Source organism: Melozone crissalis, unplaced genomic scaffold (assembly GCF_028551555.1).
Source record: "Melozone crissalis strain CALT ecotype California unplaced genomic scaffold, PUWL_Pcris_2 ptg000063l_1, whole genome shotgun sequence".
In the NCBI taxonomy this organism is placed as follows: Eukaryota; Metazoa; Chordata; class Aves; order Passeriformes; family Passerellidae; genus Melozone; species Melozone crissalis.
This window is the reverse complement of record NW_026535841.1, coordinates 13,359,526-13,376,143: the sequence shown is the minus strand read 5'-3', so window position 1 is coordinate 13,376,143 and position 16,618 is coordinate 13,359,526. Positions and strand designations below refer to the sequence as shown.

Sequence of the window (16,618 nt, the reverse complement as noted above, 5' to 3'; positions counted from 1 at the left end):
CACACTGCTCCCAGCACACAGACACACCTGGTGCACCTCTGTCCTCACTTCAGCTGGGGGGAGCTCAGTCATTCACAGTGCTGGGTTCTGGATTTGGAACCAGAATGGTGTTGATAACACACTCTTTTGGTATTTGTTAAGCTCTGTTTATCCTAAGAATTCTTTTTTTTTTTTCTTTTTTGTGTATTGTGCTTTGCCAATGAGAAGGTTTGCAGTAGAAATTGGGAAGGAGCAAAGCTGGTACAGATGACCTGAACTGGCCAAAAGGATATTCCACAGCACAGAACACAATGCCCAGTGGCATAACTATAACTGGGGGAGTCACACTGGGAGAGCTGATCTGGGTTTGGGGAGGGGCAGTCTGACATCAGTCAGCTGGAGATGAGCAATTGCATTGTGCATCTTTTGTTTTGGGTGGTTTTCCTTTCCCTTTTTATTATCATTATTATTCTGTGTCACTTTTTTTTTAATTACTGAACTCTTCTTATCCCAACCTACAAGCTTTACTTTTGATTCTCCTCCCCATTCCACCGGGGTGGGGGAAGAAGAGAGGGGGGGTTGCGTGGGGCTTCATTTCCAGCTGGGCTTAAACCAGGACAGCCTCTCCGGGGAATGCACATCCCGTCCTTTCGCACATTCCCACACACCTGGTGCTCTTCCTCATCCTCCTCCTCCTCCTCTGCCAGGTGCGCGCTCCCGTGCGCGCGCCCGCCGCGCCCCTCCCCTCGCGCGGGCGGGCGGGGCCGCGCTGTCCCCCCGTTGCCACAGCGACGGGCCCGGTGCCGCAGCCGCACCTGCGCCTGCGCCGCCGCCCCCGGTGCCGGTGCCGCCGCCGGTCATTGCCGGCCCCGCGGGGCACCCGCGGTCCTTCGGGCGGGGCGAGCGGCGGACCCGGCTGGGGCCGAGCAGGTGAGGGGCCGGCCGGGGCGGCGGCTGAGGCGCGGGGGCTGCGGCGCGCTGCGCCCTCCGCCCCGGCCCGCTCTGAGGGGGCGTCAGCGGCATCGCGACCCCCGGGGCCGGGTGGGGAGCGGGGTGGCGGCGTCGCTGCTGGGGCCTCTTTCCGCCTCACACGAACCCGCCGCCCGCCGAGGGACCCTCCCGTGGGGGCGGGCGGGGCTGTGGGGGCGCCCCGCGGCCGCGACCCCGGGACCTGCGACGGGTGGAGGGGCCGCGCCTGGGCTGGGCGGAGATGGCGTGGCGGGGGGGAGCGAGCAGCCCCAGAGGGTCGGGCAGAGCCCGCCGGGGCCCGGCAGAGCCCCCCGGGCCGGCGCGGCCGTTGCGGGGCAGCGAGCGGCGCGGCGGGTGCGCGCAGGGCGGCTCCGGGCCGGGCGCTGGCGCTGGACCAAGGCGCTTCCTGAGCGCATCCAGGGCCCTTCTCTGGTCACTGGGGCACGGGGGCTGAAGGCACTGCCCTGCTTCCCGCTGTGCCCCCCTTGTCTTTCCGTTTGTGCCGGTTCGGGGCAAGGACGTGTCGGTGTTTGTGTTCGGGATGTGCCCCAGACAGAGCCCGGGAGAGCGGCCGCCCATCGCTACGGCCCGCACCCGCCGGGGCAGCTTTTACACCGCATCCTTCGCAGCGCCTTTTGCATCGCGCCGTTCCACTTTGCAAAGTGTCGTTTTCTGAGCAGCACAGGGCCTGCAAAGGGCTGGGCGGGTGGATTGTGTTTATTTTGGAGTGGGTAGGGAATAATTGAGAGGAGGAGGTTTTTCCTTTGGAGGAGAACGCCTATCGTCTGTGGATCTGGCAGCAGAGAAGTGCAGGGCGTCTTCAGACATGGAGATGCTTCCAGACGCAGTTTCCCTACGCAGGACATGGGGTGGGACAGCAGGGAGCAAGGAGGGGCCCTTCCCGCCCTGGACAGCGGTGAAATGCCCCTGAACACACCTTATTAAATTGGGTAAAGCTGAGACACTGAAGGTAAATGTGAACACACAAGCTGAGGCAGCCCTGGGGGTGGAATTGTCTGTTTTGATCTGCATTGCAGGTGCATAGGAAGCATCCAGGGTACTTGTTGGCTTTACTCAGATGGTAAGATGCTTACACTTAAAAAGCTGTATTGAGCTTTTGCAATATCAATTATACTCCTTAATTAAAAAATAAAAGACAAATGGATGTGACTGTAAATACTGTGCCTTTTCCCATATAATTTGCTCATTAGTGAATGCAATTCTGTAGTGCATTATTATGTCTGAGCCTCTGGGAGACTGACATTTATGCTTTTAAACTGCACATTGCTTTTGGTTTGACAATTTAAAGCAAATGCTTTATACACAGATAATGGCTGACTTGTAATATTGTTGATTTTTCAAGCTCTTGGTTGTACTGAGGCTCTAGCAGTCATTTTTAGTGAGACAACAAAGATAGGAAGGTCATAATAAAGGAAAGTATCAGCTGCTTAAGTGGAAAGAAAGAATATTGGCTAAACTGATGCTAACCACTTGTTTTCATCCTCTTGTTGTACTTCTGTTTAATATCTCTGTAAAGTTTCCTCCCTCATCCCCTTAGAAAAGACAAAGCTCTCATGACCAATCCAGATACTCTAAGTCGTTTCCACTCCAGTAGTTCTTACAAAGTACAGCAATAATTTCATTTCTTATCATTGTTTCCTTTATATCAGATTTCAGGTACAGCTGCATACTTTCAGGGCTTTAAAATTATTTTTTAAATGTGTTTTGTTACAAAAATCCCAATGTTCCTTAGCGTGCCCTACTTCAAGAGGCTGTAGGTGTTAAGGGCGATATATTTGTTCATCCAGCTCTACCACGTTAGTCAGTCCTTTAACTGCAGGAGGCAGAACACAAACTCCCCAGTGCTGTTATGGCAGAATGTGGATCATAATGTAAAGTAAAATAAAATATTTGTTCAACATTGTAAATAGCATAATAGAGGGAGGACAGTTGTAATTTTTAGGTATCTCATTTCTGTTCTGTGGCTTAAAAAATAAGAGTTTAAAGTAGCAAAACTGAAGGATTGTTTTCATGTTGGATAAAAAGATTGCTATATTTATCATTTTACTCAAGTTCATGTTTGACTTCATTTTAGATAGTGAAGTTTAAAAAAGATAGCAAGTTGTAGTTTCTTTTATAGAGAGAACAGACATCTTCATCTTTCTGAAGATTGATAGTGCTGAAATTTTTTTTTTGTTGACGAGATACTTTCTATGCATATTTATGTATATGTGTCAGTAACTGAAAGTGATGGGTTTAGTTGAGTAGCACTTTACTGAAAATTCAGCAGTCAAATAAGTCAAGGAGGCGCAAAGCTGAGTGTGTGAAATAATCTTTTCTTATTGCTGGTTGGGAAAGCACAGCCAGCAGAAGGACCATTTACAGATGTTGGTGCTGAAGAAGGACAGGTGCCTGGCACACGGTGACACCAGGGGCTGTGGCAGTCCCACAGCCAGACCCTGCTCTGCTGCCCTGCCAGGGGCTGCTGCAATGGAGGCTCCCGCTGGTGGAAGCAGGGCCGGCGCCCCCAGCAGAGCCCGGGAGCAGCAGGAGCAGCAGTGCAGGGCCTGCCTGGCCTGAGGTGGGAGGGTGCCCTTTGTTCAGGCACAGCCCTCACCAGCAGGGCTCTGCTGAGACAGACCCCCTGCTCCCTTCTTGTGCACAAATCCAATATTCATCTGAGCAGCATGTGAAAATGGCAAATAGTTCATAGAGTGGGAATGTCAACCCCCTGGTTAGCACCTGCTGTCCCTCACCTCTGTTCCATCCCCTTCACCTGTCTGGCTGTAGCATCATCAATAAATGTGGGCCTGATTGGTCTCTGTGCTCATTTTTAAGTGATGTACAAAATAATCTTCCTCTAAACCAGGATGTCCAGCAGTGTGATAATGGGTGTTAGTCTATCTCCACGTGAGCAGTGAATGATTTTGTTTAATAATGTTTTGCCATTGTCTACCAGCTCATTTCTCCTGCTGATGTTAAAGACTATGGTGCTATAAATAGGAACAATAATTTATTTACCACTAGATGTTAGAGGCATGACAAAATATTGCTGAAACGGATGTTTTCAGAGTATTGTAGCTTCTGCAAGCTGTTCGTTTGAGTGGTTTTAAATAATCATTGAATAAAGGCTTTTCTTTGGGCTGTGATTTCTTTCCTGCTATTGGGGAACATGTTCTCATTTTACTCTAAGGAAAGCTTTGGTTTGTATTTAAAATATTAAAATATGTTGCTGCTCGTTGGTTTTAATTATTTGATTGAGAGAGATCGGGTTTAAAATCAGTGTTATTTAAAAACAGTGCTGGACTGACTGAAAACTGTTAAATGTCATGGCCTGTCGGTGAACAGAATGGTGGCTGTCTCCAGAAAGGCTGAAAATATGCCAGGGAGCAGCGGCTGCGTGTAATCCGATCGGTGCCCGCAGGGAGGGCACAAAAGGCGCGGCAGATCAGATCGCCTTTCTGTGGAGCAGAGGTGTGCAGCTCGGGAAGAGCCCATTGCGAGGACAAGCCGTGGGAATGATGTCAGAACCAGCAGGTTCCCTTTGTACAGAAGTGTGTGTGCTTGTTTCCTTCCCAGCCCCAGGAAAGCTTGGTTTGAGCTGAGTGGCTTTATTGTCTCAGTTTGAGATACCTGGGTTATGTAAGGAGGGTATAAAGCGCCTCTGTTTGGGGTCCTTTGTCTTGGCATCCTATTAAACACCAAAAAAATCTTGCTTAGGAAAGATTGGGCGTAGGTCATCACCACTACCAGATTTCCTTCATCAGCAGCTCTCAAAATCTTTAGCAAAGTGGGGACCAATTTTTGTGTGTTTGATCGTAGCTGCTGTTCTAAAATAATAAAAATCAATGCCTTATGAAACAGAGTGCATTAGAGAAAAGCATCTCCTCAGCCTGTTACATTTGCCTGGAAATAGTTGTGCAGTTCTGTGGAGTTGCTTTGCAATAGCTGCTCTCTGTAAATGATCTCTCAGGACAGATTTAGCTTCCTATAAGGCTTCAGTGCCTTCTGCCATGTTTCACAAATATCCCTGGTAACCTCTGAAAATCGTAATTTCTGTGGGAGCTCAAGCTCAGGCGAGTGCCTGGAGCTGGCGCTGCTGCAGGAAGCAGTTCTGCCTGTACCACCCCCTGACCTGCTTACAGATTCTATTTTTTATTTTTATTTTTTTTCACCTTCCCCAGGCATCTACAGTGCTGCACAGTGAGCCCGCCACCTGAAAACAGCCAGTGGGAAAATGGGTTTGTTTTCAGCTGCAGCAGTTCCCTGACCTGGGTCACTGAATGACCAGGAAGGTGATGCTGGAGCGTTTCAGGAATGCAGCACTGAATTCTTGCTCAGTGTTTGTGAGTGGGATGGGTGAGACAAAGTCATGGCTGGGCTGGCTGGTGAAATGGTCTCATGTCTGTGTGGTGATGGGTTTTTGTTGAGTTTGGGAGCAGGAAAAGGCCCAGCCAAGTTGGTTATGTGAAACCAGCTTAGGAATTCTTTTGGTTTGTGTTTCAGCAGGCTTCAGAAAGGGCAAATTTTTATATTGCATTTTCTTCAATTTAATTTTTATAATACATTTTCTTCAATTTCTGGTGCAATTCTCACATTCTTGATCATAGAGGGCAGTAAATTAAGAGAGGGCATGGAGTGTTCATAAGTGAGTATGTGATCTGTGAAAAAAGCCCATGACTATTCTGTAGTATAGTGTTATTTCTAAGCATGAATTTGGAGTTACTCTTAACAGATTCTTGTACCAAAACCACCCACAGCCCACCTTACTAACTTAAGTCCTGATTCAGCTGTAACTGAAGCAGGAGAACTTTCTTAATGATTGGAAAAAAATAGAATGAGGCTCAGGTTTATGTGTAACACTGATACTGTGTTAGTCTGGGAGAATTGAATATTAATTTTCTTGTCATTCTTCTGACAAAAGAAGTTGGTTTACTAGATAGACTAACGTGTCTTTGCAGTTTTGTGACTGCCTGGTTGTGATTGGGCTGCAGTTTGCATTCTGTGGCTTTGCTGGAGGTTATATTAAAATAACAAATTGTTTTATCCTCAGAATGAAAGGCTGAATAAAATAGAAGAGCCATTCTTTAGGAGCGTGTGCTAGAGAGCAGAAGAGAAGCAACCTGTTCCTCTACCTGAGATGTAATCTTGCTTGTGAGGGCTTTTATTGTCACTTCATCATTGTTAAAGGGGTTCTTTTGAAGTAGTCAGTGTCATTTAGGTAATGCTTTCTGTGTCTCCCTAAAGTGAATTAGGCTCAAATTGGGTAATTTTCAAGGCTTCCTGCCAGAGTAGACTGTTCCTGACAGCTGTACAGCCATAGCTTTGCACACCCTGGTATTGGTCATAATAACTGTGTCTGTATGAAATGCCACTGCAGGACCATTTGATTTGGTGCTCTAATAGTCTCTGTCACAGGAGTGATTTTAACATCTGATTCCTTTTAATCTCTTCCCTTGTGACAGCTCTGGGGTTGGCTGGTCTCACGGAGAGAGAAAACTTCATGTGAACTATTCCTGTCAGTGCTCCTGACCCCAGGTGGACAGTCAGACACCGAGACAGTCAATGAGTTCTGTGCAGAAGAACCAGCTGCTTCCTTTGGAGCACCCAGAATTAAATCATTGCTGCCTGGGTGGTGTCCACACAGTTATTCTTCCTGCTGCCATACCAGCTGCTGTAGGAGTAACAAAAAATCATCTCCTTACTAAAATGCTGAAATGTGTGCTTGCAGGACATTCAGAGGTTAACTGTAAAGAGTTTGCACAGCCTCTGATCAGAAAATAATGAGAAAGTCAGGCAGAGAAACCACTGAATAAAATAGCATCAAAAGCAGTAGAAATGGAAAAGGAGCTGAGAAAGCGAAATCATGTCCTTCCTCTGGGAGGACAGTGGCTCAGTTCCTTCTTCCCCTCCATTGTCTCTGGGAAAGAGCTACTAATTCTGCTGGGTTTGAAACACAAAATGAAAAGATGAGAACAATTAGTGGGTCCCCAGTGATGTGTAAGCATTGTTATATTGTAATGCAGAAGGCTGAAGATAGAGGTGCTGCTGCAAGTGTTACTGATAAGGGAGCACTGGAGAAGGGAGGGATGGCCCGAGGTGGATGTGCAGGCTGAGTGGATTGTCTGAAAAGCTTGACTTAGCAGCATTGGACCAGTTGAACTGGCTTAGTCTGGTGCACAGATGAATGAGGGGTGAGCAGAAATTTGAAACTGGAACAGTTTGTCCAGTTTGTCACTGGGCTGTGTTACTGCTGGATCTGCTTCAGGAGAGGTGTAGTGGTGTGATGGAATCAGTTTGTGGGGGATTTAAAACAAATGTCCAAGCAGAAGGAGAGCAGAGCCCTTGAGTTGGCTGTGGAGGCTGCAGGGTCTCCTTTGTTGTGTGCTTTGAAAGGAGCTGAGCAGACACTTCGGGGATGGCACGATGGCTCGGAGATGGAGAGCTGATCTAAGCAAACAACAACAAAGTGACTGTCAGTAATTTCAGCATTAGAGCTGTGTTTAGATAAGTTTGGTCAGTTCAGTGACAATCTTTAAAATGGGGTCTGGCTAAAACTCTGGAGGTTCTTACAAGAGGTCTCCATTGTCCTTACTTAGTTCTTGAAATTGTATTTTGTATAGCAAACAAATGACGTTTTGGCAGCTTTTGTTACATTTTGATGGAGCACTGGCCAGTGAGCAGCCGAGAGGAAATGTCTGCCCATACAGATTTCAAGGCTATGAGTTGGCAGGGAGCTACAGCAGCTTCTCAGGTGATGGTCACCCCATCCACGTAGAAGGAGGTTATTGTGTTCTGCTGAGTGGATACCAAACAGGAATGAAAATGTTAAATCACTGTTGTTTGGGCTTCATTCCATCCTTTGGACTTGTGTCTAAGGTCAGAGATTAGCATCTCCCTCCTCCTATCTTGCAGCAGGGCACAGAGATGCTCTGATTTAGTGCAAAGGCATCTGATACGCAGCCAGATGCTTGTTGCCTTGAAACATTTTGAACTCTCTCCAAATGCTTAAGATCCAAAAAGGCCTGGAGCCTGCACATCCTCTGCAAGGCAAGATGTGGCTGTTAAAAAGCTGGTGACTGTTTATGGTGAATATGTCATTAAGTTGCATTTGGAAAGCTCCTGTTTAATATTTTTTCCTTTTCCATATAAGATTTTGTGTGTGTGTATATTCCCTTTGAAGAGAACATGCATTTATAAAAAGACAATCCCTTTTTAAGGTGAGCTTGCAGGAATGATAATTGAAGTTACCTTCTCTGCTTTACTGGAAGATGATGGCTTAGGTAGGTGCAGTCATGATTAAAGTGTTGTACTTAACATTCCCAAGGGAATTCTGTTTGACTCATTCCATTTGCTCCTTCTTGGCTTTATTCAAGAGAAATTGTGAATCCATCGTTTGGAGGAGTTGAAGCTCAGTCTCTGAACTGTGTACAGCTATAAATAACATTTGGTGTTGTGGTGGTGCTGAGAAATGAGGAATTGTGGATGTTTGAAGGGTGGAATGCATTGCACAATCCACACAAAGCCTCTGTCACTGACAGGTTGGACATTTGGTGTTCAGGGCCAGTCCTGCTGCCAGAGAGGAGAGGTGTCACCCTCACCATCACCCCTGGGCACTGCAGTGTCCCTTCAGTGTTCTGCCATCCTTCCCAAACGCTGTGCACGTTCCCAGGGGACTTTGCCAAGCTCTGCATTGCACAGTTCTGTCTGTGTAAGAACATAGCAAACTTTTTGTTGTTGTTGTTGTTTGGAGACAAAGGGAAAGGGGGAAAACCATAGTTTTTAGACAGAACTTTGTGCTGTGTATGCACTCACAGCGTTCTTCCCAGCACTGCTGTCATTTATCTGCCAGCATCCAGCCAGAGCCTGGTAGATTTGGGAGCCTGTCCCACCAATTTCCATGGTGGGAGGTGGAGATTGTTCTTCTGGGCTGTAAAGGGCATCATTGACTTCTGCATTTGCTGTTTCTCTTGTGGTTTTTGCAGGGAAGGAAAGGGGACAGCAGACACCCAGGCTGCTCTGAGGGGGAGAAGCACAGAAAGGCTGCAGAGGGTTGTGGGAAACTCCCTAGTGCAGAGGGGCTGCAGCTAAAACCCATCGTGGGTTGATTTAATTGATCTCACTTAGTGCTGCTGCAGGGAAGATGATGCTCTGGTGCTGGTAGTTCTTATTTCCTTCCTAAGCCTGTAACACTCGCTTGCCTCTGATTATATTTGTTTTCTTCAGAGCAGGTAATCCTGGTGTGATCTTTCAGATGCAGAAGATCAAAGTGAAAAAGCAATTGAGGAGGTTAATAGTGAGAGCCTTGTTCTGGTTTTTCTGAGCATGTAGGAACTAGTTTTTAATGAACATGTTTATTTGCAAGGACTGAGCTATGAACAGTTACTGTCTGTTGCTGGTGATGAAATATTTTCCTATTTAGGCAAGAATTTTCCTGTTCAGGTTACAGTTACAGGTGTAAAGCCACCATTAATACCCATGGTAAGAACAGAAGCTGTGGGCTATTGTGTGGAGGCTTTTCTTTCACCTACTTCTATGACAGCTTAGGGTTTCTTTTGGGAAATCCATTCCTCGATTAAGGATCCCCCCTGAGCCTCGGTGTCCTGCACAGTCAGAGCTCCAGCTGAGGCTTTATCCTGCTGCCATGCTCGGTCGATCAGAGCAGGATGAGCACTGAAGGAATGGGATGATTCAGTAAAGCTCCTGTCTGTCTGATGTCAGCTTTGCAAGCCAGAGGATGTCACTTTGAAAATGTATCACAGCTTAAATATCCTCACTCCTCAGAATTAATTGCTGTGCCTGTGTAGTGCCCCTTCCAGCAGCACCCCCAGCACTGTGGCTGTGAGGGACCACTAGTGTGGCAATGATGAGGTGTTGCAAAATTTGTTTAGCCACCCTAGAAATCTCTTTTTTGCATGTGTTTGGTCCATAATTTTTGCTTGTTTGCTAGCGGTGGTATGACCCATTCACTCGATAAAGCACAGTTGGCACCACTACCCACATTCCTGAGCACTGAACTTAATCCTTGATCCCTGTTACAAGGTAACCAGGCTGTTTGGCTCCTGCACAGAAGTGGATTTCTTAACACCTTTCACACCTTCATTTTATTTTTTAACAACTAAATATTTATTTCTGTAGGGATAAGTCAGTAGAAGACGAAGTCAGTTCAGGTCACTGATGAAATCAGGAGGGCTCTGTGTGTGTGATTTCTACACCACATCCCCAGGTGCTTTAGTGTGTCACCAAGATGCAGGAACACTAAGTCTGGTGTTCTTTTGGGGAATAAAAGTATAAAATTAAACTTAGGGCTGGGATATGTTTAGGAATAACAAAAGTGTGTCACTTGCTCTGAGCTTATGTTCTACCAATTTTAAACTGGTAGAAAAAAATTCTTGCCATAAAGTTCCATACCAAAGAGTGCCAATGGATAACACTTGCCATGCCAAGGCAAACCCATTAAGGTCCATCTTGGCCACCGTGTGGTGTCCCATAGTTGCAGGCATGGTTGCAGTGCCACTGCAGGTGGTTGTCCAGGCAACAGGAGTTCTGACTCTTCCCTTATCCTTGTAACCAGATTACTGGAATGGTTTCTGCACATACAACAGAATGTAGCCTTTCCTGCTGGCTGCACAGGGGTCTTCAAGGATGTCTGTCAGCATCATTCTGTTAACTGTGTTTATCTTTGGGTGTGAGCACTGCTGTAGCCAAGGCTTTCTTTTACATGGCTGTTCTGTAAGGGAAGCCCAGTGGTGGAACAGGTTTCCATGTACTCATAACCTGAGCAAGAAAAATCTGTTTGTTTTCTCTTTGAGTGAAGCATTGTCCTTATCTTGCTCTGTGTGATTGGGCCTGGTGTTGAGGAAACCCAAGAGCAGCCAGAGCTTCCCTTGTGCCAGTGCCCACATCTCAGTTTGGGCATCCATGGCAGTGCCACCAGCCTGGCTGTGCTCAGACCCCTGCTTTGCCTCTTCCCTTAGAGCTGCTGCATTTTAGTGCTTTCTCCCTTGTTCTTGCCAAGGATTTTACCAATCCCTGTGTCCCTGGGGGTAAGGGAAACCCTCAGCAAGATATGGGCACAGTAGCCCATTCCTGAGAACTCTGCTTTTAACTTGTAACAGGATTAATGACTTAGACTGTCTGAAGTTAATCCTTTAAATGTGTTAACTCCAAACAAATGGGTTCCCTGCTCCAGCCTACAGTATAATTAGGCTTTTGATGAACTTTGAGCACTTGTAATCGAAATAGTCCTAAAGCAGAAAAACCTTTTGTGGCATTTGATGATCACACATCAATCAATGCATTAACAGTAGAATTCAGCCATCCCTGCTGATCCTGGCTGCCAAGGGAGGATCCCCATATGTGCAAGGTAACTCACCATGACAATTCCATGTGTGTTTCCTGGCAGGGTGAACATGGCCACCTCCACCCTGGAGAACCAGCTGCAGAGTGCCCAGAAGAACCTGCTGTTCCTGCAGCGGGAGCACACCAACACCCTGAAGGGGCTGCACGCGGAGCTGCGCCGCCTGCAGCAGCGCTGCACAGGTACCCCTGCCTGGGAGGGGCTGCAGTTTGTGGCTCATGGCAAACTGGCTGATCAAAGACAAGTTTTTTTCATTTGTTCTTTAAAAAGCTGATGGTTCAGTTGTTTTACATATTTGCTAATTTGCAGTGAATCTCCTGTTCTTGCTTTGGGCGGTGGGAAGAGTTAATTCTGTATTTATTGAAAGCTGTCATTGTAAATCTGCTCACCAGGTGATGTATGGGCTCCATGATGATGTTCTAACAAAAATAAACAATTTTTTTTCTCAGATTTAACCTATGAGCTGACTGTAAAGAGTTCAGATTCATCAGGTAAGGAATACATGGCTTTTTTTTTAATGTTCATATTCAATTACTAATTTTTTTTCAATGTTTGTAATTTCTTTTCTACTCTCCAGACTTATTTATTTGTGAAGTAAACATCAAAAATTCTTTCCCAAGGTCACACAGGAAATCTGTGAAAGAGCCAGGAATAGCAGCTGGAACTGCTGACTCCACTAGACAGTTCCTTGCTTGCTATATGGGAACACAGGACACAAATTTTAGGGGCAGAAGAGTGAGACTATTTTTAAAACTTAGCTGAGCTGGTGCTGTAATTAACCACAAAGCTTTTATTTATATATATATATATATATCTTTGTGTACACTAGGTCCTAGTTATTTTATATGTATTATGATAACAACAGGTAAAGAGCAGGAATAAGATAATTCCCTGAGGTTAACCCTCTGGATCAGGGATGGTGTGGGATGACCAAAGTTCATCTTTTGGATTCCTCTCAGGGATGGCAAGAGGAGCCCCTAGTGTACTGTTTTACATAATGGCTGTTGTTAATTTGAAACACTTCTGCTTCTGCTGTTCTTCTAGAAAGTGGTGGTTCAAGAAGTGATGAACTCAAAAGTAAATGCAAAGATCTTGAAGCTCAACTGAAAATCAAAGAAGCTGAAAACACTGAATTGTTGAAAGAACTTGAACAAAAGAACGCGATGATAATGGTGCTGGAAAACACGATTAAAGAAAGGGAAAAGAAGTATTTGGAGGAGTTAAAAATGAAAAGCCATAAGCTCAATATGTTGTCCAGTGAACTGGAGCAGAGAGCGAGCACGATTGCCTATCTGACCTCTCAGCTGCACGCGGCCAAGAAGAAGCTGATGAGCACCAGCGGGACTTCGGAGGGGACCCCCTCTGGCAGCCCCGTGCTGTCCAGCTACAAACCGTCCCCTCCCAAGGACAAACTGCCCGAGACGCCGCGGCGCAGGATGAAGAAGAGCCTGTCCACGCCGCTGAACCCCGAGTTCGAAGAGGCCTACAGAATAGGGGCAGAGAGCCGCAAGCTGGTGCTGCGAGAGCCCGTGGATGCCATGCCCGATCCCACGCCCTTCCTGCTGGCCAGGGAAACAGCAGAGGTGCATCTGATCAAGGAGAGGCCCTTGGTGATCCCACCGATCCCCTCGGATCGCGCGCCCGGCGAGTCGCACAGCCCCGCCCGCGAGAAGCCGCACAAGGCGCACGTGGGGGTCGCCCATCGCATCCACCACGCCGCGCCCGCACAGCCCCCGCAGGAGGTGGAGACCCTGGCGGTGGATCAGGTCCATGGAAGCAAAGTGGTCAGAAAGCACTCGGGGACAGACAGAACTGTCTGAGAGCACCACGGAAGCGCTGTTCTGTGCTGGTTATGCACTGTGAGCCTGTAGGGTAAATAGCACCTGCGGTGAAGTTTCTTTTGATGCCCCATGCATGCCAAACTCCTCCCGGGTACATCATTAATACATTCTGCTCTAACGAAACCTCCTAGGACTGTGTTCATATGGCAAGGTATATAAGCACTCCATGCTGTGGCCAAATCAGGGGGACCTGACCGCTTGCTTCCAAGTGCTGCTCCATTTAGTGTAACTGCACGTGTGGGCAAAGGCACGGGCTGCGTTAGTGAGCGCTCTTAGAGAGAACTCCCCTCCCTCACACTGCAGCCACACCTGTTGGCTGCTAACTTGACCTGGCAGGGGCTCTCTTGTCTCCACTGTGTGTGTGAGCACTCCAGAGCCATCACTCACCTCTGCCACAGCCGCAGCAGCACTGAAAGTTGGGCACGTGTACGTTCACTTTAATGACCTAAGGATGTCCCCAGAGCCCCAGCAAGCACTACTTGATTAATCCTAAATACTTTGGTTTGTGGCTTTAAGTAAAATATGGGTGGGGGAAGCACCATTTAAAGGGTTAACAACCCTCATAGAAAGAGTATGAACACTGGGTTGTTTGTGGGGATCGTTTTGGGTTTTTTTAATCAAATAGCTTCACGACACATTTTATGCTAGTCAGTACACTGCACTTGTAGCACCTTCCATACTGGCTCAGAGCTCCTTTTCAGGGAGGAAATGTAACTGGCTATCCAATATGGAAATGGTTCTTTATGCTCTAACCTGCACTTTTTTTTTTTGTAAAGGGATTATTTTTGTTTCCTAAAAACCTTAGTCTTGTTCTGGGCATCATCAGACAGTGCTGGCTGCTGCCAGCCTAGAAACCTGAGCTGCCCCTCTAAAATGTGAGTATTTAGTTGTAAGTGATGTAACAGATCCATACAGGAGAACCTGGCATCCTTGATTTCTGTCCTTGTGGATTGGGATGGACTTGCCTTGCACTTGACCAGATTCCCCTACTCCTTTCTAGTAAGTAGCAGGTAGACCCAACAGCTGTTAGACTACTTGATTCATTTTTTTTGTTTTTTCTAGGAAAGAAAGGCATACTAGGAGCTGGGAGGGTATATAGTTTTTGGATAGGAGCACTAGTTTGTCCATTTTTCTTACATTCTGTTCACCTCTGCTTCACTCTTGTCTGCAGCCTCTGAGTAGGACCAGCAAGAAACACTGGCTCCCAAATGCTGCTAAGCTTATGATGTGCCTTTAAAATTTTGGAACGTGTATTCTCTGTGACAGCTGATGAAGGATCCCTGCCTGCCCCATCCCCTCCCCTGCCAGCTGTAGTTTCCCCTTGTAAGCTTTTCCTGCAGCTGTGTTGGTGTGTGTCCCTGCAGAGCCTTGGCCCACTGTCAGCGTCCCGGCCAGGCTGGCAGAGCTGCTGCCCCGCTCGATTCCCGCAGCATGACCCTTCCAGCAGGGCTGATCCCGGGCAGGCTCTGCCCTCTGCACCCTCTGGCACTCGCTGTCCCACAGCCCTGACCCGCCTCAGCCTCGCGCCTTGCCGGCTCTGTGGAAGGATTTGTTTCACAAGTGGTGGGGAGGGATCAGAAAGGGGCTGGTTAAAGCAAGGTTGTTACTCTGAGGTTTACTGGTTTTATGTGTATTGCGTTAACCAGCAGCTGGTTTGGTTACTTTGGTTGTTGGCACCATATTTTTATGGTCATGTGTTGTATGAGTGACCTACCCTGCCACTTGTTGGAGGCTGGTGGGAGGCACCGCTTCCAGGCAGTGCAGAAGTGATGCTTTGGGCAATTAAAGACATTTCTTACAACCACTCAGGCAAACCTTAGTCTTTGTGTGTGTGGGACCAATTTACTCTCTCTTTGCAGCCACAGACTGGCTTGGAACCATTCCAAAAGGAAACACAAATTACAAAAAAACACTATTCCTCAAACACATTTATTGGGAGTATAATACAACCAACCTAATACTAACTAAAGTCAGGTGTGCCTAACTGAACACAGCCCCACCCATGGTGCCAGATCTCTGCCTGGGTTCAGGGTTTTTTCCCTGCGCCTCTGAAGGGTTTCATTCTGGGGGAAGAACACGGTGCCTCTTTTTGGCTGTCACTCAGCATTGAGGGTGAGACACACGCCCTGGAGGACCCACCAGGAGATGTGCCTGGTGGTGTACAGGTCAGCCTCAAAGACCAGGCCGTAGCCCATGGCGTTGCGGCGCAGGGAGGTCGTGTACACCGGGGTGCGCAGCGTGTTCTGCGGGAGGAGGCAGCACACACACTGAGCAACTGCAAACAGCAGGGGCCTCCAGGAGAGAGGACTGGCTTCAGAAATTCACTTTGTTTGTTAGAGGTCTTAAATAGCCAATAACCAGAAAATGTAAGTCCCTTTATGTAATTTACTGGGGATGGGAAATAATTGAAAGAGATGGGGGAGTGTAAGAGGGCCGGAAGGGAAAAGAGGCAACAAATGCATCAACTCCCTTAGAAAATGGGATGGGTAGTGTAAGGAGAGCTGTTAAAGCAGGTGGGAGTGGTAATGATAAAATGCAGTTTCTGGGCAGAAAGGGCACGGCCTGCCAGCTGGGGAGCTGTGACAGCAGAAGGAAGGAAACTCAGGAGCCTCACCTGCAGCCTGAGTCTGTGTGCTTCGATGGGGATGATCTTCAGGATGGGCAGCTCCACCACCGGGACACGGGGCTTGCTCTGGGTGAGGCAGCCCTCCTCTATGTCCCAGTCTGCTCCTTCCAGGAACAGACCAGAAACATAGCAGCCTGTGAAGGCAGAAAATGCAACATTTGGGTAGACTGAGCTCCTAGAAAGGATCTAGGAGATCTCTGCAGGTAAGTGTTCCTGCAGTCCCTGCTCTGGGCACTACAGTCATCATCACAAACACACTGCATTTCAAACTGCAGCTGCACAGGGTGCAGTTTTCTGAGAGCTTTGTTTTTATCATCCAGTTGTATTAGGAAATCGAATTAAATTGTCTCAGTTGCACTACACATGATAAACAGTAGCAGGAATAAATGTGATTTGCTGCCCTCCAATTGCCCAAGTCACAGAGAGCTTTGTGACTCCCCTGGGCCTGATCATTGGGTCACTGAGAGCAGGTGAAGGGTCAGGACAGTTGTTCTGCTACAAATATCAAGTACAGCATTTAGATTTTTAAAAAATGAGACTTTTCCCCTCCTCTGTTCCCAAACAGAACTGGTACTCAGAGCCTTGCTTAGCTGTTCCCTGTACCCAGCTTGTTATATTTAGTTATTAGAATTAGAGCAGTGCTAGGCATAGAGAGCTCATAAGAGATATTTACACAATAAATAATACATATTTTTAGGTGCTTTTTGCTTGAGTACATTTCAATATATTATTTGTGATGTAAAGAGATCTTTACAAGCCTGCTGGAACTGGTAATGTTCTAAGCATAAAAAATCAGTATGTCTTTATACACACATATATATAGATACACTTTTGCATTTATAT

The 16,618-nt window shown here is 47.2% G+C and overlaps 2 protein-coding genes across 2 annotated transcripts in view; one reads left to right on the top strand and one right to left on the bottom strand.

Annotated features, from left to right (window-relative positions):
* The first annotated feature begins 816 nt into the window (after window positions 1–816).
* CCDC92 (coiled-coil domain containing 92) lies at window positions 817–14,953 on the top strand. The gene is made up of 4 exons (XM_054288494.1): window positions 817–909; window positions 11,354–11,490; window positions 11,758–11,799; window positions 12,353–14,953. Exons 2-4 carry the CDS (start codon window positions 11,361–11,363, stop codon window positions 13,126–13,128), a joined length of 948 nt encoding a protein of 315 aa, XP_054144469.1. The 5' UTR covers window positions 817–909; window positions 11,354–11,360; the 3' UTR covers window positions 13,129–14,953.
* DNAH10 (dynein axonemal heavy chain 10) overlaps window positions 14,954–16,618 on the bottom strand; it is a 49,653-nt gene continuing 47,988 nt past the window's right edge. The window contains exons 76-77 of the mRNA XM_054288476.1: window positions 15,764–15,909; window positions 14,954–15,392 (exon numbers count right to left, since the gene is read on the bottom strand). Coding sequence (XP_054144451.1) covers window positions 15,246–15,392; window positions 15,764–15,909 — 293 coding nt within the window. The 3' untranslated portion in view covers window positions 14,954–15,245. The remainder of the gene's footprint in view (window positions 15,393–15,763; window positions 15,910–16,618) is intronic.